The sequence below is a fragment of the Anopheles cruzii genome, chromosome 3 (assembly GCF_943734635.1).
Source record: "Anopheles cruzii chromosome 3, idAnoCruzAS_RS32_06, whole genome shotgun sequence".
Lineage (NCBI taxonomy): Eukaryota > Metazoa > Arthropoda > Insecta > Diptera > Culicidae > Anopheles > Anopheles cruzii.
The window spans coordinates 86,504,221-86,530,041 of NC_069145.1; the positions used below are offsets into that span (position 1 = coordinate 86,504,221).

A 25,821-nucleotide genomic window follows, 5' to 3' on the forward strand; every position below is an offset into this window, starting at 1 on the left:
TATCTCTCGACCGGTCGCTCCGGAAAAGGACGTAGCGGGACGTTCGGGATGACTTCGTTTCCATGATCGCACACACGCCGGTGACCCCTTCGGTGTGTTATCACTTGAAAGTAACATGTCTTTTCGCACGATCAGGCTGCGCGAGGCGAAGAAAGCGATCGACGGGAGTGAATCAGCGCCTTCTTCGATCTTCTTCGACGCAGCGCTATCAGGGGAAAAACCCTCCACGGTCTCCCGGGTCTCCGATGCTTGCTTTGATGGTCTATATTTCGCACATTCAAGGTTCCTACAAAACGAGGTGTTTTGTATTGGGAAACTGTTCCACGAAGTGACGCAATATCGGTTGCATTTTATTGCTTCTCAACACATTGTGTAGGATCTCCGAAGTGTCTGACGCATCATTATTGCTTCGTTTCGCGGACCCGCTGTAATCAGCAGCCGGGCGCGGTGAATCAGTTAAGTCGCTCGGGCTTGACCTTGCACTACCGGGAACCGGCCGGGAAATCAATCACTTTTCGGTCCCTGGAGCTTACCTTGAGCCACGGTGTGCTTCTTTCGTAGCACCGAGATCCTGCACCTCGAACCGGTGCACGACCTGTTTGGTGGCCGGATCGGCCGCGGCTTCTTCGGACGACTCAGAGGACGAGGACGGTTTCGGATGATGCTTGTGATGTTTGCGGTGATTGTGGTGCGAATGACGTGACTTTTGCTGCGGTCCGTGGACCGTAGTGCGGAAGGCATCCACCGGCAGCGACACCGAGGATTCGTCCGGTGCCGATATTGGATGCCTCGCCGGGCCCTTCGCAGGACGACCTTGCACGTAGTGCTGCTCGTGCCGAACGTGATGCATTCGGGACATTCGGGCATGGCCATGGTTGTGATGATGATGATCTTTCCAGCGAACCAAATTATCGGGCGCCGGCACGCTGCTCGAGGACGAAGACGAAAATGAGGACGACGGTGGCCAGGAGTGCGGTGGACCGCGTGCTCCTCCACCCGGCCACTCGCCACTGTTGTCGTCGTCGTAATTAATGTCACTGTCACTGGCAGCGGCCACGGCATCGCCGACGAAGCCGACACACATTTTCACGTTCAAAAATAAATGCAGAACGAACATGAAACGAACTGCCGCGATTTTCGTAATTCCCATGGACGATTTCATGATTAGCCCGGGCGGACGCGGACACGCGAAGATGGTGCACAATTTTGTGGGGAACGAGATTAAAAAACCGCCACACACACTCGTACTGGCACACAGACACACAGCGCCGTTTTCACCACACGATGGCTGAGAATATTGATCGGATTCGCGGCTCACCCGAAAGGCGATACTTTTTCATTTCACACCGCGGTTAATTCACTTCAAACCTTTTTCATTCATTTTCTTCCTGTAAATCTCGTTCCGTTTTTCGTTTCCTCCGAAAAATGTAAGATCACCTTCCGATCGCTATGGCACTGCTCTGCTTGCAGGGCGAAGAAGCAAACGTAAAGATGGACTGTTTTCCCATCAAGAAAACACCTCTCTAGATCGGTTCCTGACTCACTCCGCGCTCATTATACTGCTGATCCTCGCGCACACCACGTTTCTGGCACACATTGCCTCATGGCCGCGCGCCGTCGCGATCGCCCCGGCAAGATCAACAACAGGCTAGACGGGACTAGACGCACACTCTTTCTCTCACTAGCCGCACTGCGTGAAATGACATAAAACAATCATACTTTATCAGTTCACTCACTCATCGGACGGCGGACGGCTACGAGAGGATCAACATCGACGATCGTTAGACTTACTGACTACTTCGCGCTCTCTCTCTCTCACACACACACGCGATCCTTCGGTGCGCGTAAGGAGATTAAAACCAAAAACCGGCTGCAATCACCACGGGGCAATAATTTATTATCATCTTCCCCAATCGGAGTGCGGACTTATTTGCGCGAAAATAAAGACGGAACTCAGAAATTTGTCTTCGCCAAAGATTACTGTTCGCAGGATGTTCCTTCCGCGGGATTGGCGAAAGGTTAACGTTTTGATAAGAGCAATATGCCGAAGCCAACAAAATAAACAATCGCCGCGTAATGGAACGCGCCGTCGTTCGCTGTCGCGTTAACGATCGTGATTATTTATAAATGCCCGTTCTCTCTCTGCCCGGTTTCTCATCCCAAGGCAAGATCAAGATCGGGAAGGAGAAAACGGTAATTACTTAAAGCAAACAACAAGAAAACAATTTACGAAAAGCTTGCACAATCTTCAATGCCCCCCAATCATGCGAAGGGACCGCAGAGAACCGATTCACTTGACCACCGAAACGAAAGGCACCCGATAAAGCCGGTCCGTTAGTGGGGCAAATCACGGCCACGCGGCAGGATCACGCCGGGCCGGTAAAAGAGGACCCGGCAAAAATCACGAACTCAAAACGTTAAATATTAATTTTCTCCAGGTGGTGGTGTCGGCACACTGTCGCCGGATCGACCACAACAAGGTGATATAATTTGTTTCCGAGCACGCACCGGACACCGAGATCGTTGATTTACCATTAATCACCGCACTTCTTCGCAAGATCGTGACGTTCCGATTATGCTTTACACCGACAACCCACGCGCGTCTTGCCTTGAACGAAATATTTAATCAGTGCGCGAACCGCGAAACGGACCTCTTCACCCGACAACAACTGAACCTGAGCACTTTGCGTTTGCTAGTGCCAATAAGAACACCAAACCAATGGAAAACTGTTGGATTTTTTATTAACTGGAGTTTTATTGAATGGATCTCAGCACTACCTTGAAACCGCTGAATAAACACGAGTCTTGACGCGCGCTTTGGTAACTTCACTCTGCACGTTGACGAATAATTTTTGGGGAAAACCACGCAAATGAACGTGGTGAAGGGAAACAATTTTCTTAATCCGCGGAAAATGTGTGGCCGGAAGTTGCGCCGATCAACTGAAAATGAGCGGATGCGTTTTTGAAATTCAACTTGGGTCTGAATGTAACTGACTTCCGCACCTGACTTTGCATTTTCAAACCTCACTCTGAGTCCCGAAGCCTCTCTCTCTCTCTTGTTCGCTCTCTTTGCGCCAAGTAAAAGCCCGGTCCACACGCTACGATTTGACTGCTACTTGAGTCTGTGCAATCGCATCGCCGCAGACAAATCGTAACGTGTAGACAGCGAAATTGCACCGACTTTTGTCGTTGTTTGCTATCGTCGCAGTTTTAGAAAATTAATATCTGTCCAACCTCCATACATGTGTGCTGATGGTGGTTTGAAATGTTGACATGTTGATGCGCGAGTTTTTTACGGAATTTATCGAAATTTAATCATTGCTTCGCTTTAAAAGCTATTTCCTCGACCACTGTGACCGATAAGTGAGCACAACTTATCGGGTCTGCGACGCAAGTCGTTATGTAGTCGTAGCATGTGGACGCTCCACAGATTAATACGGTCCGATAACGACTTTAGTATACGCAGACTAAAGTAGCAGTGAAATCGTAGCGTTTGGACTGGGCTGATAACAAGCAAAGTCGTTGCAATTTCGCTGTCCAGACGCTACGATATATCGTTACGATTTGTCTGCGCAGACAAATCGTTGCGTCTGGACCGGCCTTTAAGATGAACATGTTCACTTTGGATGGCAACCGATCCTCTCTCTCTCTCTCTCTCTCTCTGCTTACGCAGAATCCTTCCGCTGCAACACGTTTTCCGTTCGCGTGTCGCGTTGGTATTTGCGTGATTGCCTGCGCTTCAGCGACACAGAAACGACGACAATAATTACACGCCACGATAAAAGTAAGGCACCTTTCCAGCATCCCAAGAAGAGGTCCCGGGCCGGCAGATGCGGGATTTGCTGCTATGTGCATCACCGCATCCCGCGCAGCATCTCATCATTAATTTCGCGGAGCAGCATTGAACAGGGATTTTCGATATAGTTTCATTCTAATTGGTTGACTTTCAAACACTTTCGTTGTGCTCGCTGGCTCCGCCATCCGCCTGGTCGCGCTGTGTCGGAAATTTCTCCCCACACTTTACGACGGAGATTATGATCACCCGGCCGGCAGCAGCCGGAGTTATGGAATCCGATGTTCATTGAATCCGTGGAGTCCGACGGACCGGCAGACGGTATACGCACAATTTCGCTGCTCAATATCAATCGGCCACTCCGGGCCCACTCAAGGGCACCGGGGAGGGCCACACACCGGAAATCGGGCCAACGGGCTCCAATTTCCATTTCGACTAAACGACTGTCCATAAAATGGGCTACCCGAAAGTGGCCCACGGTGGGCGCATCGCGCGAAGGTAAAAGCAGCATAAACCTTCGTTGGTGGCACTTCCACGGCCACAACAATCCAATCGCGCCCCGAGGGCTCCCACATTCCTTAATCTCCGATCCATCTTTCGGTGCACGTTTCGATTTGGAGCTTGCAATCGTTTCAACCCCAAAAAAAGAAAACAATTCAAACATCTTGCTCAAAAGTCATGTCAGAGGCAGAGTCCCTTTTCCCTTTCGACATCGCTGACGTTGACACGTGCGGTGGTGGCCACAATTCGGGGGAATGGAAAAACATGCACTTCATGCGAGTGGCGTAGATTGCGCGACCCAATCCCCCAGCCCCCCAGAAAGTAGGAGAGACACGTACCCGTCGATGAAGATACCGAACCGAAAAACCAGCCAGCCAAACGTGTTCCTCCGCCCAGATGCTTCATTAGCGTGTAAGCAACCGAATCACCAGCGCCAAGCCATTCATGCCGCGGGCTACGGACCAAACAGCATCCCATAAAATGGGTGGCATCAGGTTACGCGCGGTCTCTACGAGTGGCAGTGCCATCGCACAAGTTCATGACCCATCACTGGGACGCACGCACGCACGCACGGGCGGTCGGAACTCGAGCGGTCTCCATTAGGCGGCCCGCACGTAGAAAATTTTTGTTTATCCTCTCGAGCATAAACCGAGCGGCACGTGAGCTCCGTTCGCAACAAATGATGCTCCTAGTTCTGCTGGTGGTCGGGCTTTCGTGGGAACGATCCGTCTATCCTGGCCGGCGGGACACGGCGTTTCGCAAGGGCGCACCGTCCATTTATTAGTTTGTTTTGCTGAACTTTGCTATCTTCGAGACGCCGGTGTCGTTCAGAACAGATTCATGCCCGGTCCAGCGGGACAGATATGATTAATGATCGATTTGCATGTTTACATCAAGCAACAGGCACACCGTCCGGGGTCCGTCCTTACGCCACGCGTTCTGTGCGCGTATCATTGACATTGATAGAGAAGTCAAGAGCAGAGACCGGTAATGGTTCAACACGCTGCAAGAAACTGCAATTGGCGAGAGGGTGTTGGTGCCTTCAATTGGAATCTACGACATTTAGTGGAAGCCGGGACTGTCCTAAAATATTTACCGAGAACGACGATTTGTGAATTCGCTGGAAAATGTTAAACGTAAGCAAAAATAAACCGGCCGCACTTCGTTCTGCTGGCGAGTCTATTCCGGTGTCTCTCCGGAACTGCATCGAAGGAACTCGATGGTCCAACCAGCACCGTTGTGGGGGCTTTCTATCAAGTGCAGGGTCATAAAAATTCACGAGCGAATACCCTGTTTCCCCCTGGGTCTGGGTGGCGAAACGGGGAGGACGGATTGGAAAGACACGACGACGGTGCGAGCGTTGTAAGCCAATAGAAACGAAGATTATTTACGAGAACAGAGGGTCTCGTTGGGGCGAACTAGCCGTGTGCTAGGAGTCAAGTTTTACGAGGTCACTTTTAACCAAAAGTTATTAGTCGAACATCGTCGGCCACTGAAAATTCGAGCATTTTTTTCGAAAGGTAAATAAGGTTTCTAACCCTTAGACCCAAGCGTCTTAAAGACAAGAACGTCGTAAGAGCAGAGCAGCAGTATCTGTGCTAAAGTCTGTCCTTTATCAAACATTTATCGAACCCAACAGCAAAAGAATATCGATGAAATAAATACAATCTGCGGTAATCCTGTTGATGATGAGCTAATTTAAGATTCACACAAGCCTTCTGTAACCAGCTGGTACGAAGGTGGGAAGGCCGAAAACTAATCGCCCTTTTTACAGTAGCCCTAAATGGACGATGGACTGGTAATTTAAAATTCTGATTTACGATGTTCTCCTTCGACGCTTCGCGGCTTTGAAACTATAATCCCTTCCTAGACGTTGCCGGTGACATTGCGGAAACGTAAACCTAATTTGGATCAATATCTCCGACTCGGAGATTGGATTGGGTGTCCCGGGTTTTTGTGTGGCGAGAGATCGCTGGTTTCAGGTTTGGCTAGATTCAACATGAGTTTCGTTAGCAACATGTACGATACGCGGTCTGGTGTTCTAATGCACGCCATTCAAACATGTGCCACGGTAACTGTAGCACGTGTTCGCTTGACCGTTGATCGGCCTGACAAGCCGTTGTGTCGCTGAATTTGAATAATACTCCCCAATGAGGACAGAATGTTCCGTCCATGTAAGGGCGTGTAAAGACCCCTGAGATGGCCACTAGGAACACCCACAAATGCCAGCTAGCTGGTTGTTTACTTGTTCCCGTCGCCAGAACAAGAACGAAAAACCTCGCAACCCAACGCGGATGTCATAAAGTTGCAATCGTGTGGCGCAACCGAACAAATTCTAACCAGAGGGCACCATCCCTCGAAGGCCCAGACTGCACACTGCGGCAGGGCGGCAGGCACATTTCGTGACGAGAATAAATTCTCCAATGACAACAATCCTGTTCGAAGTCGGCGGCGGGGATACGAAGCGATGGCTACAAAAGTCTGGGTGGTGAAAACGGGCCGCTCGGCTTGGCTTGCACTCTGCACCGCACTCTGCTGTCCACCCATAAAAAGAGGATGAAAGAGAATTGCTGCAGCGGGTCATCGGTTTTTCTTTCACGAAAAAACCGTTTTCTCAATAAAAAAAAGTGTAGTTTGTGCAATATGTCGTCTCCGAAAAGCCCCTAAAATTGGTTTCCTTTTTTTTCTATGCCTCATCTCGAGCTCCAAAGTCACATCGTGCGGTTTCCATGGCAACCGCCAAAGAAGCCGGAACGCACATATCGAGTGCAAGAAATTTATGACCTCTTCCTTAATCCCCATCACCATGGCAACGAACAGGCTGCCATCCGGTGTCTGCACAAAAACCGTTTTACGGCCAGCATACGCCCATTCCGGTTTCGCTGCTGCATTTCATTATTGGGCCATAAAATCGGGACGGTAAACGTTTTACTGATTGGCTTAGAGCTTAAAGGATGCGCTCCCGAGGAAGTCCGTGACGAATCTGCATTCCAGACGCGCAATGCAAAAACTACAGCCCGAGTTCCGAGCGCTTGGTGAAGGATGCAAGAATTGCAGCATTCTTTAAACGATGTTTGGGATGTGTGTTTTCAAAGTGAAACAAGAAGTTAACCATGGCTGTTCTAGTCAATCAAGCTATTTATTCTAACACTGCAGCAATCAGGTCGTTCCTCGCGTTATGCTTCTCCCGTGCCCGATATGTTACCGGTTTTACATTTTACGGCCTTTTAATTGCAGTGTTCGAAAGATAAATAAAACACGCACGTTCCTAGACACCCGGCACGATGTGGCCGTCTCGACGCGAAAGAAAGATCGATCCTTCCTGGGGGTGCCCCCGAAAAGATCGATTTCAAGAATTATGATCGATCCATTAGCAGCTCGTTTCGTGATTCATCTTCGCGGTTCGTGCTATTTCTAGGAACACTCGACGATCTTCACGCACTTGCCACTTACGATCGTTACGATCACGAACAATGCATTCAGCGAAAGCTAATGAAAGCGTGATTCCAGTGAATAACGGGTGGGCGATGAAATTTTGTAGAAGAATGATGAGCAACCACTACAGACCAGGCAAGCAAAACATTTAGGCAGCATTACGGTCCGGATGGATTCCGCGGAATGGTGGAAATCGAAATCAAGAAAAACTGTTTACACACCCGACGCGTGCCTATTGCTTCGAAAGTGGGGTCCAGGCCCGGGCGGATCATGTTTAATCGTACGCACCACATCTGGAAGAACCGGGCACCGCTACTCATTGATTCAAACATATTCATGTTAGCGTTCGGTGGGGTCTGAGTTTTAACTCTTCGCTTCTGTCTGACTACTGTTTCAGCGTACCGGGCATTCGAATCAATGACTCGACCGACACAGAAAAAAACCAAAAATTATTCGCATTCCAAAGGGAGCCCAGTCATCATCGCTCGCTTTCATTATGCCAATGTCTTTCTCTCCCCGAACAGTAGCGATTGGTGAGGCCAATTACATTAGCATATGGAAAACATTTCCTCCCGCGGACGTGCAGCCAATGTGCGCTAGAGAGCGGCGGAGGTTTTCCAAGAAATTCCAAAACGTGTGTGACGCACGATTGCTTTCCTCGCACGATCCAAGCCGGGAAGCATCCAATAGTTAGACTGCATTAGTTTCTGTCGTCGATCGTTTAGGATAAGAACCGATGGTTTGTGGTTTAAAATATCTATTCACGTGTTGATCTCTGATAATCTTTTCATCATCGGACAGTGATAATATTCATAATCGGTCCCAATGAAATTCCAGTAACTTTTCAATCCAAGTGTTCGATGCTCTGCGTTTCGATCTGCAACGCCTGCTGACCGCAGAAGCATCGCGTGAATCAGCACGTCATCGCATTTGCTCTCATCGAGTGCGCCGGGTTAAAGAGCGTTCCGAGTTCGTTGCCATGGCCACCCCCATGGCCCACTGGAGTTTTGGGGAATGAACCTCCCAAAAGTGAGTAAGCGAAGAACGAACTCGGTCCCAAGAAGTGGTACTGAAGCTGCCACGTAATAATAATAACACATTTTCTAGCACTGCTAGCAGCTCTCTGACCGCGCGGCCCCCAAAATCGTACCGGTTCCAGGGGCGGCGCGCCGCACAGAAACCGGAGCACGCATTATTATGCAACTTGTCTAAGTGAACGAAAGCACGCCGATTACTGTAACGAAGTGCAGTGCGAGGCGCAGCTAGAGAGGAGAAGCCATAAGCTAATAATACGAAAGATCCCATCCCCTGCGCGCCCCGGAACCGACTGCAACCCACTTTATTCCGGCCGTCGCACAGCTGGACGTCAGCAACAGTTCCCAAAATGATTTCAATTTTCGCTTCAACTCACCAACGCTGCTCAGTTTGGCCTCCGGCCATCGCTGACGCTCGAACCGGGATGAGTTATTGTTTCGGGTGTAATTAAATATTTGAATTATTTGACAGGTTTATTGGTTAGAGGGCGGGATCAGGCCGTGGCCACGGTCCAGCAGACCGATACTGACCGCTTTTAAGTAGTTTGAGTTTGGATGCATTTCGCTTCCGCGAAGCACTTCCCGCGGGAGCCACGAGCAGGAGGGCCAAAACAAATAAAATCATGCCTCAAATCGGTAAGCCGACCGCGGCCGAAGGAAATACAAACATAATTTTTCGAGGAACAGAAGGATGGAAGGTGCTAAAACGACTTCGGGCCCCCGGGCAACTGGCGCTAATTGATGCAGCGTTGGTATAAGAAATTTGTGCATCGTAATGACCACGCGTAATGCTTTGAGCGACGTCGGCCAAATGGAACTGGGATGACCCCGTCGGAGTGCTCTCCGGAGCAATATATCTCAATTTTGGTGCACGAACAGAAAAACCGCATGATTAATGGGGTCACTTTTTGTCGTTTTTATTGGTGTCGCTTCAGATAGTCGTCATAGAGGCGCAACAGATCGGAACTGGTGCGTGGTCGCACCGTCTCCAGGGCGTACTCAAAGTGTGCCCATTCGATGGTCTGCACATCGAGCGATTGTTCAAGTCCGCGCAGGGCCGCCTCCTGGCAGATGGCTTCGATTTCGGACCCCGAACAACCGGCCGTGCGTCGCACCAGCTCCTGCACGTCCGCATCGGGGGCCGTGGGAATCGTTTTTAGTTTTATGCGAAAAATTTCCTCCCGTGCTGAATCATCCGGAAGGCGAACGTAAACGATGCGATCCAAACGACCCGGTCGCATCAGCGCTCGATCGATGAGGTCCGGGCGATTGGTGGCCGCTACGATACGTACATCCTTCAGCACACTTACGCCATCCATCTCGGTGAGCAGTTGCGCAAGTACCCGTTCCCTCACCGAGCTACCACCGCCTTCTCCGGATCGTTCGCCACCGATCGCATCGAGCTCGTCGAAAAAGATGATCGACGGGGCGACCTGACGGGCCCGACGGAACAGATCGCGAACCGCTCGCTCCGACTCGCCAACCCACATCGAAAACAGTTCTGATCCCTTGATCGAAAGGAAATTTAGCCGGCTCTCGGTCGCGATCGCCTTCGCGATCATCGTTTTCGAACAACCGGGCGGTCCAAACATGAGCAACCCGCGCGGTGGTTTGATGCCGAGCCGCTCGAACACCTCCGGATAGTGGATAGGCCAGTTGATGATTTGGCGCAGCTTGAGCTTCAGCTCGTCCTGCCCACCGATATCGGTCCATCGGACGTTCGGACACTCGATCATTATCTCGCGCATCGCACTCGCCTTCACCTGCTGCGTGGCCGCCAGCAGCGCAGCACCATCGATCGTGGCCGTACTGGCTGCGGCGTTCGCGACCAAATTTTCCAGATCAGCTCCGACGTATCCGTGCGTTATGCTGGCCACCGATCGGATCTCGTCCGCCAACAAACGGTGGTTGAATCGGGCCAGAATTCGCTGCAGAATGGATTCCCTCCCCGCTGCATCCGGCACCGGTAGCTCAAACTCGTAATCCAATCGACCGCCACGCCGTAACAGGGCATTAACGTTGTCCACATTATCCGTCGTTCCGAGCACCATGGTGCGGCTCCCATTGACCGTCGCGTGCAAACCATCGAGCAGATTGAGAAAGTGTTGTGAGGCACGCTTCACAATATCACTCGCCGCGCTCTTCGGACACAGGTTGTGCAGTTCCTCCACGATGACGAGCGCCGGCTTCGGGTAGACGTCGAGCGCTTCGGTAAACAGTCGCGAAACATTGGCTTCCGATTCGCCGTAGAACTTGCTGAACACCTCCGAACAATTGATGCGCACCACGTGGCAACGTTGATAGTGTGTGGCCAATACGTTAACCAGCATCGTTTTTCCGACGCCCGAGACACCGTAAATGAGTATTCCACGGCTAATGGGCCTCTCCGGCACCGTGCTCGTTGTTCCGGAGCCCATGCCAAACGCGGTATCAATTAACGCTCGCAGTTCGCTTATGGTACCATCCAGAGCACCAATGTTGGCCAATGCGTAACGCTGATTTTGGTGGATCTGTTCCGCCTTATCGGAGTCGTCCCGGAGTACGAACTGTGTCGTTCGCAGAATCACAAACATTCTGCCATCAGCCAAACTCATCTTTGCCAACTCCTGGGCTAGATCCGTTCCGGCGGTGCGTACGTTCACGATGTCAAAAGCGAATCTTTTATTGCAAATATTTAAACAAATAACATTTTCGCTCAGAACCACAGAGCCTTTCAGGCGTTCCTTCAGACAGGAGAGCAAAAATTTTCCATTCTTCCGAAAAAGAGCCGCTTTCTCGGGGTCAGCCAGGTGAAGGGTAATTTCTTCCGCGTCTTCCAGACGGCTACACTCAAGCGGGGCCACACAAGCACTTAACAGTTCCTTGGTACTGAGGTCAAACTCATCTACAAAGAATCAAATACCATGCGCCATTACAATCGTCCTCTCGTTAGTCTAAACCCAAATTACCTAAAGCTTCAAGGGACAACCTTGGGCCGCTCACATCTTCCGTAGGCCACAGTACACGAACTACGGAACCGAGCGGTTCCGTGCTTTGGCTCAGTGTTACTCGAACAAAATCCCCCGTCGCCAGGCCTAGCTTTCGGACCACGCTTATCGGGAACAGAACCAGGCCGTACCGTTGACTGGCCGTACATTGTTTTACTTCCACGTGCGAGGCCGACAAATCACCGATCTCTACGCGCTGACAGTGGAACGAGCCGCCAGAAGAAACGTACGCACTCAAAGTGTCGATGTTTGCACAGTTTTCCGATTGGTGCTTCGGAAGCTCGGATGTTGGAAGGTACGTCCGGCACTTTTCACAGTTCCACCAAGGCAGCCTTTCTTTCTTTGAGGCCGATTTCGGAGGCATTTCGGAACACAAATATAACTGGCGAAGATTATTGAATCAAAACACGCGCGCCCAGTTTGACAGCTGTCATTGGTTTGTTGGTAAGCAAAGTGAACTACACTGTGTAACATAAAATTTGGGGCGCCTCGTGCATGATATTTCAGCATATTTTTTATGTAATTAAAAAGAAAAGTTATTATAGAACAATTTGTGCAATTTAACATAATGTGTATTCAAACTTTGGCCATCACTGCACACCAGTTAAAAGGCCACAGAGCACTCCTTAATCATAAATCTTCCTTGTTTATCTCTGGTTTTGTCTGATTTTTGCGCAATCGATTGTTGTGGCAAGACTCCACCTTTTTGCTCACACGCTTGCAGCCATTATTGGCAAAAGTATTATGTTCATCCATTGTAACGGCTTCCCTGAAAATGTAGCTGAAGGGTACACGAGTAGATATAACAATTTAGAGCAAAAGAACACAAAAATAATACACCAGAAACTTACTTAAGAAAACTTTCTTCGATTTCCTCGCTTCCGGTTTGCTTGTAGTACTCCTTTCTGATGCAACTTTCGACGTGCCGCTTCTCGAGTGGCAAAAGTGGTATGAAATGATCGACCACCTGCGACTTGACTAGATCACTATCAAACATCGCCCCCATTCCATTGAGGGCAAATCCTTCTAGCGTACGCTCGAAATCGTGCATTGATGTTAGGTGACGAAATGTTCCGCTCTGCATCAATTGCCTCAAATCTTTCGCAATTTCTGGTCCACCGACGTTCGAGAGGAAAATGAAGATTGCTTGCCGATAATCGTGGTGCCTCGAGTACGCATGATTGTCCAGCAACGATACGATCGAGTCGAACAAACCCGGTGGCATCTTTTCGACTTCGTCGAATATAAACAGCGATTGCGGACACTGGGCGATCGCAGACGTAATGTCGTGGACGAGTCGCGACTGGAATACAATAAGTCTGTTGGTTAAATAACATTCCACTAAGTAACACAGCTTGACTCACTCGGTACTCCTCCAATCGGCTCTCAAGCGGAAAGTCTATCCGTCCCAGGTACTTGTGTACAAACTTACTCTTTCCACCTTTACTGCGCAGTGCTCGTGCGACATAATCTGCAATGTAGTTTTTACCGGTGCCTATAAATGGCGCGGAGGATCGAGTTAGTGGCGGTAGTACAAACTGGAAATCCGCACTTACCTGAAGCGCCATGCAAACTAAAAGAATTAGGAAAGTTATTAATAAAAACTGTCATAAGAATACTCTTCCGCTTTACCTAATCACGAGCGGTTTATCAGAAGCGGCTATGTTTCTCAGGTGCCCACCAATGGCATCCAAAACTGCTTCCTTTGCAATGTGTTGTCCGAAAAGGTTCTTTTCAAGCTCCCTTTCGAGTGCTTTAAATGTGAAAGAGTGTGATGTCAATTGTTAGGAACCAGGGCAACAATTGTTGAACAATCACTTACCGTCCATTGCCTTATGGCTGTCGTAAAAACTACAACATTCTGTGACTCGGCAGTAAGTGTTTTGCATCGTGAGACTGCCCAAGGCAGCGAATTTTTTCGCTAGATAATCAATGAATGCACTGTTGGGAACGATCGTGTTCAATAGCAAGCACCAAAGAAAGGCACTACCGTACCAGACGGACACAATCCGCTTCATGTTTAAATTGTTTATCACAGATCAAGCACCAAGTACAAAGATCACATCTTTCTCACTACCTCAAATGTTTAAGTAAATCGTAGGAGTCTGTGCTTGAGCTAACTGAATTGTTTAAAGGGCCGTTTACACGTTGCGATATGTCGCAGCAATCCCTTGTATCCATTATTCGTAGCGATATATCGCAGCCAAGGTGGAGCGTCTACACGCCACGATGTATTCGTTGCGATTTGCAATCGCAGATCTCAGTGTCATGGAAACAGACATGGAAGAAACACTGTGCTTGTCTGCCTTTGGATTGTGCGTTTCGGTTACAAAGCAAAAAATAGAACGTACCAAGAGTACTAATCGGTCACGGTGGTCAAGGGAATGGCTTTTAAAGCGAAGCCATTATTCTCACGTTAAACTTTTGCTTTAAAAACATTCAAAACAACATGCCAAACCGCCATCAACACACGCACACATGTCTATCCACCGTCAGCACACGCACACATGTATGGAGATTGGACCGAAATTGATGCTCGGCGCATTCAATTTTTTTGATCTGCCGATCTGGTCGTATACAAGCAATTTGTTCCTTTTTTCCTGTCTACACGTAGCAATATATCGTGGCAATTGGTTTCATACAAGGGATTGCTGCGACATATCGCAACGTGTAAACGGCCCTTAAAGGCAACGGTTGGTTACGGTTGCGTTTGGAGCGGTTCATTGATTTTCATAGAGCAAACTTCCCAACAAAACTAAGATTCAGTCTGCTCAATAGAAACGAGTACGACAAAGCCGTAGCATAGCTGCGGCCACTAACGAAATTCGTGATTCATCCTTGATCCTTCCTCCAGATAATTTATAAGCAGCAGCAACCAACAGACCACAACTTCACGTCCTACTTTGTCTGAATATGTTTGCACAATTCTACAATCAGCTGTCACTTATTTGTTGGTAAACAAAGCAATCCACACTGTGTAAAATAAAATATCGTACACTTTCAGCACAGCTTTTATTTTAGTAACTTTGTAATAAAATTGTATGAAATTTAAGGAATGCTTCTATTTCGGCTGTTAGTTTGTTAAATGTTAATCGCTCTGTAATGAATTTTTAGCATTCCTCACAAGATGATTTGTGCAATTACCCTTCAAGCCTTATGGCAGATGCATTCACACTTTGGTCCATCGTAATGATTCGCTGCAGGACAACTGAGGAACGGCGAGTGAACTATAGCTCTTCGTTGGGGTTTTTGCGCAATCGATTGTAGTAGAGAGCCTCCACCTTTTTGCTCACACGCTTGCAGCCGTTGTTGGAAAAAAGACCCTCGTTGTCCATGGTGACAGCTTCCTTGAATATTTCACTACAGACGAATAGATATGAATGAGCTTCACACAAAAGATGCACATCGTTACTTCGGGCACTTACTGTAGGAAATCTTCTTGAATATTCCATCTTCCGGTGAGCTTGTTGTACTCCTTCTTGATGCAGCTTTCGACGTGCCGCTGTTCGAGTGGCAAAAATGGAATAAAATGATCGATTACATGTGACTCGATCAGCTCACTACGGAGCAAACCACCGTCAAGGTTGTAGGCAGAGATTTCGAGCGTGCGCTCGAAATCGTGCATTTTCGTATCCTCGCGCCACTTTCCGGCCTTCATCAATTGCTTCAACTCTGCCGCAATTTCAGGTCCACCGATGTTCGAAAGGAAAATAAAGATTGCTTGCCGATAATCGTGGTGTCTCGAGTACGCATGATTGTCCAGCAGCGATACGATCGAGTCGAACAAACCCGGTGGCATCTTTTCGACTTCGTCGAATATAAACAACGATTGCGGGCACTGGGCGATCGCAGACGTAATGTCGCTGACGAGTTGCACCTGGAATACGATAAGTTTGCTGATAAAAAAGCATTCCCTAGGGCAATACAGGTTGACTCACTCGGTACTCCTCCAATCGACTCTCAAGCGGAAAGTCTATCCGTCCCAGGTACTTGTGTACAAACTTACTCTCCATGCCTTTTTTATACAAAGCTCTGGCCACGTGCTCCGCGATGTAGTTTTTACCTGTGCCTGTGGCGAACGAATGGGGTTAGTGGCCGCAGGACTTATTGGAAATCAGCACTTACCAGGAGCACCATGGAAACTAAAAGGAGAAGAAAGTACGTTATAGAGATGCTACTATCGTAAGCATACGTTCCCGCTTTACCTTATCACAAGAGGTTTTTCAGAAGTTGCTATGTTTTTCAGGTGCCCACCGATGGCCCCCACGACCACTGTCCTTGCGATGTGTTGCCCAAAAAGGTTCTTTTCGAGCATCTTCCCCAACGCTTCACGGGAAATTTCATATTCAGGTCAGTTGTTGGAAATTAGGGCAAAAGTCGAACACGGCTACCCACCATCCAAGTCGTAATAGATGTAATCCAAACTGCAACATTCTAGAGCCTTGCAGTAAGTGTTGTGTTTTGTGTAACTATACGCAGCAGCGAGGTTGGATTTCATCATTTCCGCTACGTTTCCTACATCAAAGAACCCGGAACCCGGAACTACGCTGTTTAGCAGCATGCACCATAAAAGTGCTCCGCTGCACCGGACGGATACGCTTAGCCTCATGGTAAAAAATCCGAGTTTTCGCACAAACTAATGCAGCCGGTACATTTTGAAGCAAGCCGCAACAATCCGGTCTTTCGGAAACGAACAGCTGATTTACCGGTTTGACATTTGTCAATGTCACTCGTGAGCGATACGTTTAGAATTGCTGATTGAACTGCGTAAACCAAACACCCCTCATCAAAGATAGTTTCAGTTTATTTCAATAACTAGCATAATAAAATCGTAATATGGCCACGGGGTTACTATCGGGGCTTCTTCTTCGGAATCTTCTCCGTCAGATTGTTCGCCGTGGTGTCGCACTCGCACCACGGAGTCTTTTGTTTGTCGCAGACAAGGTGCACGTTTAAAACCGTCACCGGCACATCGTCGATGGTCAGCTCGCGGCGACTGTGCACCGAGTATTGCAGCGTATTGAGTCCCGTTTCTCGATCACGCTTTCGGGTCACTTCCCGCTGATTAAAGCACTTGGTTGTGTCCCGCCGGCGGTGCACCCGGTCGTGCACGTGCAGGAACGTGTTGTTCGTGCCGGTCGTTATGTTCTTCGGACGCCGCACCTCTAGGCCGGCTTCTTTGATGCGCACGTAAAACTCGTCGTCTTCCAGTCCCCAGCCCCAGTACCGGTTGGACATGCCGTTCAGTTGGGCAAAGTGGTCCATCCGCAGCAGCAGTATGCCACCTATGAACGCGGCATAGTGGTACTTGGGATGATACTCGGGTCCGGAGATGTGGAGCGGACCTTCGGCGGGAAACTCGTACCGCAGGTTATCGTTGAGCGGCAGCAGATCGACGTCGTGCATGGCGAAATAATCGTAACCCTCCTGGACCTGCAGGAACCCGATGTTTATCAGCGACGCGCGATTGAATCGATACCGATCGTGCTGGTTCACGACGAAGATGTGAAACGGGATGTTTTGTTTGCGCAAAAACGTGGCCATGTGGGGTGCAAATTGTAGTAGCTCATCGAATCGGTCACGAAACGGAACCACTATTGCCAGCTTCTTCCGGTCCGGGGTGGGCTGCTCGAGTCGCCGGAAGCTCCGGTGGAACTGCTCATGCTGCAAATCACGTTCTCGACCTTCTTCGCACTTACAGCTCGAATCTGAGGACAAAGAACCTTTTAGTGAGACCCTAGAACAGCCGCTTTAGCGGGCTTTTAAGTTACCCAATGCCGTTGGAAGGCCACCAATTAGCAGTACCACCGCAATCAAGGCGAACACGCAAATTCCGACGAATCGTAAGACAACCGTTCGCATGTGCTTCACCATCGCTGTGGCTGGGCATTACGGAGATCGCGCGATCGACACACTATTGCCAGAAACCGCGGTGCGGTCAGTCGGTCGCGATAGTGCCGAGCATTGTTTGGCGAGGTTCTAAAATTAGATGCAGTTCTTATGCCGCACGCACCGGACAGGTGTTTGTTTCTTGATGGCCGCTAGATAGACGATTGTTGACATGTTTTTCTTCACTGCGGCTGATATGAAATACTGCGTGAGTAAATATTCTTTTACAAACGTTTCAACGACCATAAAATAATGGAATCTAAGTTCGCGGCAAAGCAGAAATTAAAATAAACAATAGGTAAATCACAAATCATGTTGTACGAGAAAATACTGTTTTCAAATGCTTCTTTTGAGGCACTGTCAACTGTCAAAACAAGGTCCACGCGAACAAAATGACACATCGAAAGCACTCCACACGAACAGCAGCATTTTACAGTGAATGTGTAGCGCCATCTATGGGTGACTAGCGTAAGGCAATTTTGAATCAGACCACATTGGAGGTTCACCCAATTCCAGAGAGTTCATTCCAGAGAGTTCACCCAATTCGGTTGTGTCCCCACCAGATTTCAGTAAATATTTTTACCATTTCTTTACCACAAAAAATGCAACTTGAACGAAAACCGGACACTTTCAGTTTGTTCTTCCTCCAACACTTTAAACTTTCTTTATTGCCTCAGCTAACCTTTACTGCTGTTAGCATAACTTTTAAAACTCCTTACTTGGTCACTCGGACAGTCTTTGCACCATTTGCACTGTCGTTTGAAGGAAAATGTGTGCTCGGTTAGTTTAAAAAAAGGAAACATATCCTATCACGCCACTAATGTCTTTGCGCGTTCGCGCGGCCATTATTAAACTAGAAAGGTGCTCGGTTGCCTCGGTGTACTTGCCAGGTTGCCCCAGTAAGTTTCCTACTGCCTGCTGAAACCCATAACCAGTGATTGAAAATACGAGGAAAAGCTAGCACCGGGGATGCAAAACGCGGGCCAGCCCCGCTCCAGGTGGGAGGGAGCCGGATCGGTTTGTAATCGGCTCCGTTTTGTCGGTGATGGTAGGTGGTGGGGCCCAGAGCATAGGCTCAGTGCGTCGGCGGTGGTAAACAACGTGTGCTTATGTGCTGTAACTGTAATTGTGTATGTAGAATCACATCACGCATCGCATCTGCCTGAGATCCGATCAGCGGAGAAGCTTCTCCGTGCTACGCCAGTCCGGTACGATCACTTCTTTTTGTTCTTCTTGTTGCGCAGCTCCTCCATCTGCTTGGTGTAGCCGTACTGGTTGATTTCCTTGTACTCGTTGTCGCACTTCAGCAGCAGCTCGTACCACTGTTCGCCCTGCACCCGGGGCGCATCGACCGTTCCGCCGTAGATCGCGGGCAGGCACTCCTTCGAGATGTGCTTGTAGAGCGACTCGCGATCGGTCCCGTGAAAGATGATGCGATTCCGCAGCTTCTCGCGCAAAATCGGCTTGAAAAGGGCAAACACCATGTTGAAGATCTTTGGCTGGTTTATGATGTGAATGCCCTTAATGCGCAGCGGCACCGCGTCCTGGAGCCAGTCTACGATGCGCTTAGCGAACGGCGGCGTAAACTGCCAGGCCTGCTGCAGCGTCAGGCCGTCCATATCGAAGATCACCACCGCGCCGTGCACTTGCGTTTCCGGTTCGAGCATCGCCGCCTCCAGGAACAGAACGCAGCCCTTGAAAACTTCGTCCAGCGTGACCTCTTTGTGTTTCCAGTTTTTGCCCAGCTCGAGCAGCAGCACACGGCGTCCCAACTGATCGCGGTTCGGAAACACGGCCAGGATGTTCTGCTTGAAGATGTTGGCCTCCTTCGACGGCATGAGCTCATTGTACATGTCCCAGTGTTTGATCTTGAACTGGAAATACCGCTGGATCTGTAAGGCAGGGAATTAGTAACATCGATTCCGAAGGGCTCTTCCCGTAGGCCAACCTACCAGCTCGCAGGCACTTTTGGCGTAGAACTTGCACGGTCGAAGAAACCGTATCATCCAGTCATCGTTATCCACGGGCACCACCAGGCCTTCCACTTCTGTAATCGATCGAAAGGATCATCATAATAATTTCGCCATTTAACAACCGTTTGGGGATTGGGAAACACGGTGACAAAACAAAACATAAAACCCCGAGTCACTGTCGCCACCGCCCGGGGTGGGGTTTAGTTCTTAAATAATTGCGCGCACTTTCAGCATCGTCACCACCTCGTCGGAACGAGGTAATTTGAAGCTTTGCACGGTCTGAAAGGGGAACTAAAAAACCCCGATCTTCTACACGTCTACCACCGATGACTAATGATCAACCCGCCTTTCGCGGTGCCCAATAGTCTGACGCAAGCGAGAGAACCCATTACTGATCTTCCGATCTTCTCAACCTTGAGGCAATTTGGGGACACAGAACGGCACAGCCACCAGGAAGCGCAAGAGCCGGTTTTGGGGTGTGTTTACGTTTTGGAATCGCTGGTGAATGAAACTAAAACTCGCCGGTTTGCCAATTGGAACACGATTACGGCGAAACCTGAAGGTCTTGCGCTATGTTAAATTTAATGAGCGAATTTACTGCCAAAGCGCTCACAAAAATCGTTTACGCGTCTTACCTTGAAGCAGTTTCCGAAGCTCGGCGACCGAGGCATCGCGGATTTCGGGCGTTTCACGCAGCTCGCTCTTCGCGACCTCCTTGCCGAAGGGCGTCAGATCTTCCAGCTCGAACCGGAGCACGTAATCGCCCAGCTGCACCGAGGGCAGCTCCTCTACGTCGGACAGCATCGTCGGAACCCCTGTGGGCAAGCGAAGAGTCTCGATTAGATGATCGTTTGACTTCAATTTGGGGCCGTTTCGGTTGAAAGCTTCCAGATTAATTATGTCGCTGCTGCTGCTGGTGCGTTACTTACTCATTTTGAAGGGATTTCGTATTTCGATCGACGGCTGTTACTAAACCAGTGGGGAACAAGTTTCGAATCAATAATCATTCACTTTCGCTCGCTGGGTAAGGAACTCTCGTTCTGTCTTGCTATCAGTGGCCAAGTGGCGCACAAGGTTTAGGGTGAAGACGACCCCAAGAAGGTCGATCGGCACGAAGCACGATCACACAAAACGACTGGGGCTCAAATAGATTTGGCAAGCGCACCTGTGAGGTGTTAATTTGCTGCTGGCTCTCTCTCGCCAGCAGGTAGATAATTGGCGGAAGCCGACGTTCAACCGGACCTCCCCGGTTGAACCGACACTCAACCGTAATTACCCTTGCTCGCTAGGACCACCACTAGAGCGATCGTTATCGCCTAAGCACTAACAGCGATCTCCCGGGGGGCCAAAGTTCTCAGGTTCCCATAGGCCGCGCGTTCGCATCTTCTCAACTCAGCCGCCTAATGGCGGCCCAGGAATCCACGGGTCCACGCGTCACCAGTACTCCAGTAGGGATGCTCCCTTTGGGTGGCCGGTGGCGTGGCTTACGTAAATCAGCCCATCGGGCGGGCTCGCGTCGTAATTGGCACACAACAACTTATTGTTTATCAGTGCGCGCGCGGCCACGGTGCGGTGCAATTTGTGGCGCTCCCCTTGCGCGCGCGTACCGTAATGTTAACCTGATTTCACGGTCCCTCTTCCGCCGCCCCGGTTGACGGAAAGGGTTTTTGCGTAAGCAAACAGACGCACGATCTTCCCAGCTGCGATCTTATCGGGTTTTGCGATCGAAAACTCGGGTGCCCTCGTTTTGCCCAGAATGTTGTTAGCTGAAGGCGACTCCGTTTGGTAAATATTTAAACCCAAACTGTACAAACTAAGCCACCACGGCCGGGACTTTTTGCAGCTCGATCGCGCAAATCATAAATTGCAGCGCACAGCACTGCGCGGCGGTGACCGTTGGCACGAAAGAAACCCGTTGACCATAAGCAGCATTCACTACTGGGGCACTCTGCTCGGCCTTACCAAGTCGAGCCGCGAGAGACAGGTTGTTGGACCCCCGTACTGTATTAAATGTAGCAAAACCTGAAGTGTTCTAAACTTAGTGACACCGAACCCAAACTGGCACCGGTTTTGTTTCCGGGAACCCCGGGTCCCCGGAACAAGCAAAACGTTTGGGCTCCAAATTTCAAACACAGCACCTCGCGACTCGCGTTCATTGTTTCCGCAAATGTCACGCAGATGTTTGAATTTGTTATAACCACAGGCTGCAGAACGAGAATTCCTTAATCCTGGCCCCTCCGAAACTCCACTCACGATTCACACACCGAACGGGGATCGCGATCGCGAAAACTCGTGTGGCAATACGAACTCGCACCGATAACCGTTCTCCAGCAACTGGTGAGAAGTCGCGATCGATGGCGCGGCTATATAAAAATTCTGGGCTCACCTGGCGGCGGATCGCGTGCGTATGTATCGGTTAATGCGGTGAGCAGCCACCATTGCTCACCGTGAAGGTCAGCGGTGAGCTGAGCCTATAATGAGCATTGATCACCGCTCGCCGAGGCTGGGTGCAGCAGTGTGCAGATCACAACTACTACGCTGTGCATTGCAGCGTTTCATCATGCGTAACGTGGACGCGGATTGATCGTTCGGAAGAGAAATTAAGAGCTGCAGCGTGGCGCATAAAAAACCCAAACAAACTCACGATCCGAGGGAGTGATGGAGAGATCAAGGCTGCTGTGCTGCATTCACTGCACTCGGGTAGTGCAAGAGGAGTTGCACTGGCCACTACTGTGACGAACCAGAAAAAGTGGTCCTCCTTGCAGAAAGTGAGTGTGGAACGGGCAGAAAAAAATGGACTCGCAGCAGCAGCAGCAGCGTCACAGGAGTAGGAGCCATGCCGTGATTTCCCGGGGAACTCGGGGAAGGCAACGACCTGCCGAGATCACGGCCGGTCACACTCGGCACTGTCCGGCGCGTGAGTCGTGCGTCGCGGTTCATGCAAATCCTCTTGCCAGCTTTAGCTAAATCTTTGGATTCGGTTTCACGTGCCCCTGGTGGCCACAGGAAGACATCGCTTACACGGGCCGCCGGGTCCACGTTGGCTGGCGGACCACGGACTCAAGAAGCGTGAAATTTATCGTTTGCTCAATGATCGTCGCGTCCGTCCGTGATCGGTCAATACTGTGTGCCCGGTCGGTTGGTAACGCACGCAGGCTGTTATCCAATCAGTCAATCCGCCCCTAAATCGTGATCTTTTATGGGCCCGCTATAGTGCGTCAGGTCCATAAAATAATGCAATTGCTTTATGAACTTCTCCAATTAATATCTTCAGTTGTTTGCCCTCCTCATCTTACTACTTTAGCTGCTTCGCAACTGACGCAAGTTCCTTTGTCAGCCATTCGTACGGAACGGAGAACCCACTCGCGGCGCGGATCCACTGGTCTAAGGTTAAAGGTGCGTGTTGCGTGCCGTAAAAGAAGAGTGCCGAGCCGCTGGCATTCGGTGCGCCAGTTCCTGTTGCGCCGGAACACGATCGCGTGGCCCCAACCACTGCGACCCTGGTGTGCACCTCTTGTGGCGTGATTTACATTGAGGAAAAATAAAAGCACCGAGTACCGGTAGAGTGTTCAGGCCGGTGATGAATTGGTCAGGCCCGCTGATCGCTTCCGAACGGTCGCACTTCGGTCAGCTTCCATGAGGCAAACTGGTTGATGAAAAATTCATAACCGCGACGCGACGCTGAACTCAATCACTGTCTCTCGCGTCACGCGAGAACACTAATGCCGGACCGGACCGCGATCGTAGGTCAGGCGGCCGCGTCACTCCAGAGTCCAGAGATCGCGAGTGGCACACATGGCAAGTCTCGTGGCCTGGTGACCAATAGTCGGCACCGGATCGGAGCATATTATTAACACCGGTGTAAACAACCAGCTTCGGCCGCATGAAGTAATCGAGCGACTGTAAGGAGCTGCAATTCCAGAGGGAGTACCCGGCTCCCGGTGATCAAAGGTCGTCGTGGTGACATAATACCGTGTCCGGGAGAGACGCGCTGGTGGTCATCGTGGAGAGAGGACACTATATTATTTAATGCACTCCGGAACGGCCGACCGGAGAGCAAACCTAATAACAGCTCGACAAGCGCTAACGACAATGAACGACAGCTTCACTGCAACTTACCCGGTCGGTCTGGAACGATCGTTTCCTTTGGAGCACTTGATCACGCCGTTGACGCTGAAATTGTTTTGATATTCTTTTTTGCTTTTCGATCACTGTACTACACTGATCACTGACCTAATGTTTTGACGATCATTACCGCCGACTGTAAAAGTGAGTCAAACGGTCAGTTATATCCCGTCGCCTAACGCCACTGCGATCGAAAGGGAACAAGGAACGCGTCTGGCAGTCCAGTGGTCAGACACTGGCACTTTTGTTTCCCCGTTCACGATAACAGTGCGTGCAGGGCGTGTGGCCAGATTGCAGCAATCAGCTGGAAAATGGCACAAGCCCTCGACGCGATCACCCTCCGAGCGATGTGTTTGTCGTCGCTCTCCGTGTGGGCCACCGTTTTTATCGCCACCCGGACGGGTAGCATAACTCTAATGACTAATCGACAGTGGCCGAGCGATGGCCGAGATGCAACTCAAAGGCCAAAGTACATCTCTGCCGTCCCTCACACACTTGATACTTGCGGACGATTACACGCAAGAACTCGGTCACAGATTCGTAGTAGCGAACCCCTTTTTCCGATCTCGGACACGTGTGTCCACTGGTTAAACGGCACAACATTTCCGGTCCGGGTTTCTCGGAATTCACGGTTTTCACGAACCACGGCGCGCGGTGCATGACGCATCACTCTTTCACTCGCATGTTGTGACAGGTCGTGCGTTGCCCCTAGCAACGAACGTTCTTCCCCAAGAGAGCGCGCTCTATGCGCAATGCGCAACAATTCCGCGGAGCACACGTGGCCGTGCCAGAACGGGGTAAGAAAGGACTTTCGCTCTGTTCTGCGGTGGAACCGACCTACCACACACACACAGTCTCGTTCTTTCTAGCTTGAGGAGAATCGTTTGGCGGCACTGGCGACGAGTTTGGCACCGGAATTGCAACTGAAGCTGGCCCGGCCTGTACCGTATCGATATATAACACTCGGTGGCCACCTACTCTCTGGACTGGACTGTGGCCCCACAACGCGCGGCCCCCTTTGCAGGCGCTTTCGATAAGCCTTTCATTCTCGCACCACGCGCTGCGCTGCGTACAAAGATTTCGTTTCCGGGTTTCCGGGGCCCCGGACCGGGTTGGCTGGCAGAAACAATGCGCAGAGAAAAGCTCGCGATGCGTTTGTTGTTCCGCCTTTTTGCTAATGCTAATTGTGGTCAAACACACACACACACGTGCACAGCACCGTACTTTGTGCGGCCCGTGTAACGGTTCCCCGTGGGGTTGAGAGGTTAACCGGGGGGGCGAAGTTTTCATCCGGGGGACTGAATTAGTAGACACACGCGCACAATGGAGGCCCACTATCGAGAGACAATCGGTGGGCAAAGATTGTGCACTTTTCGCCATGTGGCGCAACCTGGGGGCCAATGTACCGTCTACCTTCTAATCACTTTAAAAAACACTGACTAAGAGACAGCCGGCCCGCACGAAGCAGCGCGTGTTAATGGGGCAGGTTCTAATTAGTTGGCCAAAAATCCGTTGTCAAACCGGCGGCAACGTCGTGTGCCACCGTTCGCGACAGAAATGGTTTGCAGACTGGCGAAAAGTTCCCGGTTGAAAGCCCTGCACGCGGTCGAGGACCAGCAGCGTAACACTGGTGGCGGCAAGAAGGTCGAAGGCCGGAACCGAGAGTCCGCGCTCGTGCGCCAATAGCGCAACCCGGCGTTCAACGGGTTCAACAGCGCGGCATTCAAATTTCGAACAGAAACGCGTGGTGGCCACCCCAAGCAAGACAGAAACAAGGCACTTTACGGCACTGACAGACAGAGAGGGAGAGAGTAAGTGCGCACGGAGGTAACCGCATTAAAGCATTTAAGTTTGACGACTCGGTCGGGGCCACCCAAAAGGCGAGCTGAAAGATTCATATTTATGATTTACACACGACAAGGGGCCGATTGCCAAACTCTGTGTCCGACCTGCGGCTTCGCAGACGCGGTTGACTCACTCGGTGGGGCTCGGTCACGCGTAAAGTGTGCTGGCTGTGTGGCCATGATGACCCTACAGCAAGGTAAAGAAGCGACCCAAACCCGCGGCGATAGGTGCAAAGTTTG

At 50.3% G+C, this 25,821-nt stretch overlaps 6 protein-coding genes across 10 annotated transcripts in view; all 6 read right to left on the reverse strand.

The window, feature by feature from the left end:
• Nucleotides 1–1,162, reverse strand: part of LOC128271235 (uncharacterized) — a 28,159-nt gene extending 26,997 nt beyond the window's left edge. Inside the window, exon 1 of the mRNA XM_053008679.1 lies at nucleotides 534–1,162. Within this exon, the coding sequence (XP_052864639.1) occupies nucleotides 534–1,162 (629 nt within the window). The remainder of the gene's footprint in view (nucleotides 1–533) is intronic.
• An 8,518-nt stretch (nucleotides 1,163–9,680) lies between these two features.
• LOC128273995 (ribosome biogenesis protein SPATA5) lies at nucleotides 9,681–12,114 on the reverse strand. Its single transcript, XM_053012079.1, has 2 exons — nucleotides 11,712–12,114; nucleotides 9,681–11,647 (listed from the first exon to the last, which is right to left on the reverse strand). The coding sequence occupies exons 1-2, from the start codon at nucleotides 12,112–12,114 to the stop codon at nucleotides 9,681–9,683; spliced, it is 2,370 nt and encodes a 789-aa protein (XP_052868039.1).
• A 215-nt stretch (nucleotides 12,115–12,329) lies between these two features.
• On the reverse strand, nucleotides 12,330–13,579 carry LOC128271236 (torsin-like protein). The gene is made up of 6 exons (XM_053008680.1): nucleotides 13,573–13,579; nucleotides 13,383–13,503; nucleotides 13,307–13,323; nucleotides 13,115–13,245; nucleotides 12,602–13,053; nucleotides 12,330–12,531 (listed from the first exon to the last, which is right to left on the reverse strand). The coding sequence occupies exons 1-6, from the start codon at nucleotides 13,577–13,579 to the stop codon at nucleotides 12,381–12,383; spliced, it is 879 nt and encodes a 292-aa protein (XP_052864640.1). The 3' UTR covers nucleotides 12,330–12,380.
• A 1,398-nt stretch (nucleotides 13,580–14,977) lies between these two features.
• LOC128273275 (torsin-like protein) lies at nucleotides 14,978–16,396 on the reverse strand. Its single transcript, XM_053011211.1, has 6 exons — nucleotides 16,146–16,396; nucleotides 15,956–16,076; nucleotides 15,876–15,892; nucleotides 15,689–15,819; nucleotides 15,176–15,627; nucleotides 14,978–15,110 (listed from the first exon to the last, which is right to left on the reverse strand). The coding sequence occupies exons 1-6, from the start codon at nucleotides 16,357–16,359 to the stop codon at nucleotides 14,978–14,980; spliced, it is 1,068 nt and encodes a 355-aa protein (XP_052867171.1). The 5' UTR covers nucleotides 16,360–16,396.
• A 176-nt stretch (nucleotides 16,397–16,572) lies between these two features.
• On the reverse strand, nucleotides 16,573–17,901 carry LOC128272371 (beta-1,4-galactosyltransferase 7). The gene is made up of 2 exons (XM_053010168.1): nucleotides 17,522–17,901; nucleotides 16,573–17,458 (listed from the first exon to the last, which is right to left on the reverse strand). Exons 1-2 carry the CDS (start codon nucleotides 17,622–17,624, stop codon nucleotides 16,602–16,604), a joined length of 960 nt encoding a protein of 319 aa, XP_052866128.1. The 5' UTR covers nucleotides 17,625–17,901; the 3' UTR covers nucleotides 16,573–16,601.
• Nucleotides 17,902–18,274: 373 nt separating this feature from the next.
• On the reverse strand, nucleotides 18,275–21,945 carry LOC128274501 (retinaldehyde-binding protein 1-like). Of its 5 annotated transcripts, none has more exons than XM_053012724.1 (5): nucleotides 21,866–21,945; nucleotides 20,542–20,581; nucleotides 20,248–20,427; nucleotides 19,592–19,683; nucleotides 18,275–19,531 (listed from the first exon to the last, which is right to left on the reverse strand). In XM_053012724.1, the coding sequence occupies exons 2-5, from the start codon at nucleotides 20,543–20,545 to the stop codon at nucleotides 18,854–18,856; spliced, it is 954 nt and encodes a 317-aa protein (XP_052868684.1). In that variant the 5' UTR covers nucleotides 20,546–20,581; nucleotides 21,866–21,945; the 3' UTR covers nucleotides 18,275–18,853. The 5 variants fall into 5 exon arrangements, with proteins under 5 accessions (XP_052868684.1, XP_052868680.1, XP_052868681.1 ...); XM_053012720.1 differs by having other exon boundaries at nucleotides 19,592–19,686; XM_053012721.1 differs by having other exon boundaries at nucleotides 19,592–19,686; nucleotides 21,877–21,941.
• Nucleotides 21,946–25,821: the final 3,876 nt, after the last annotated feature.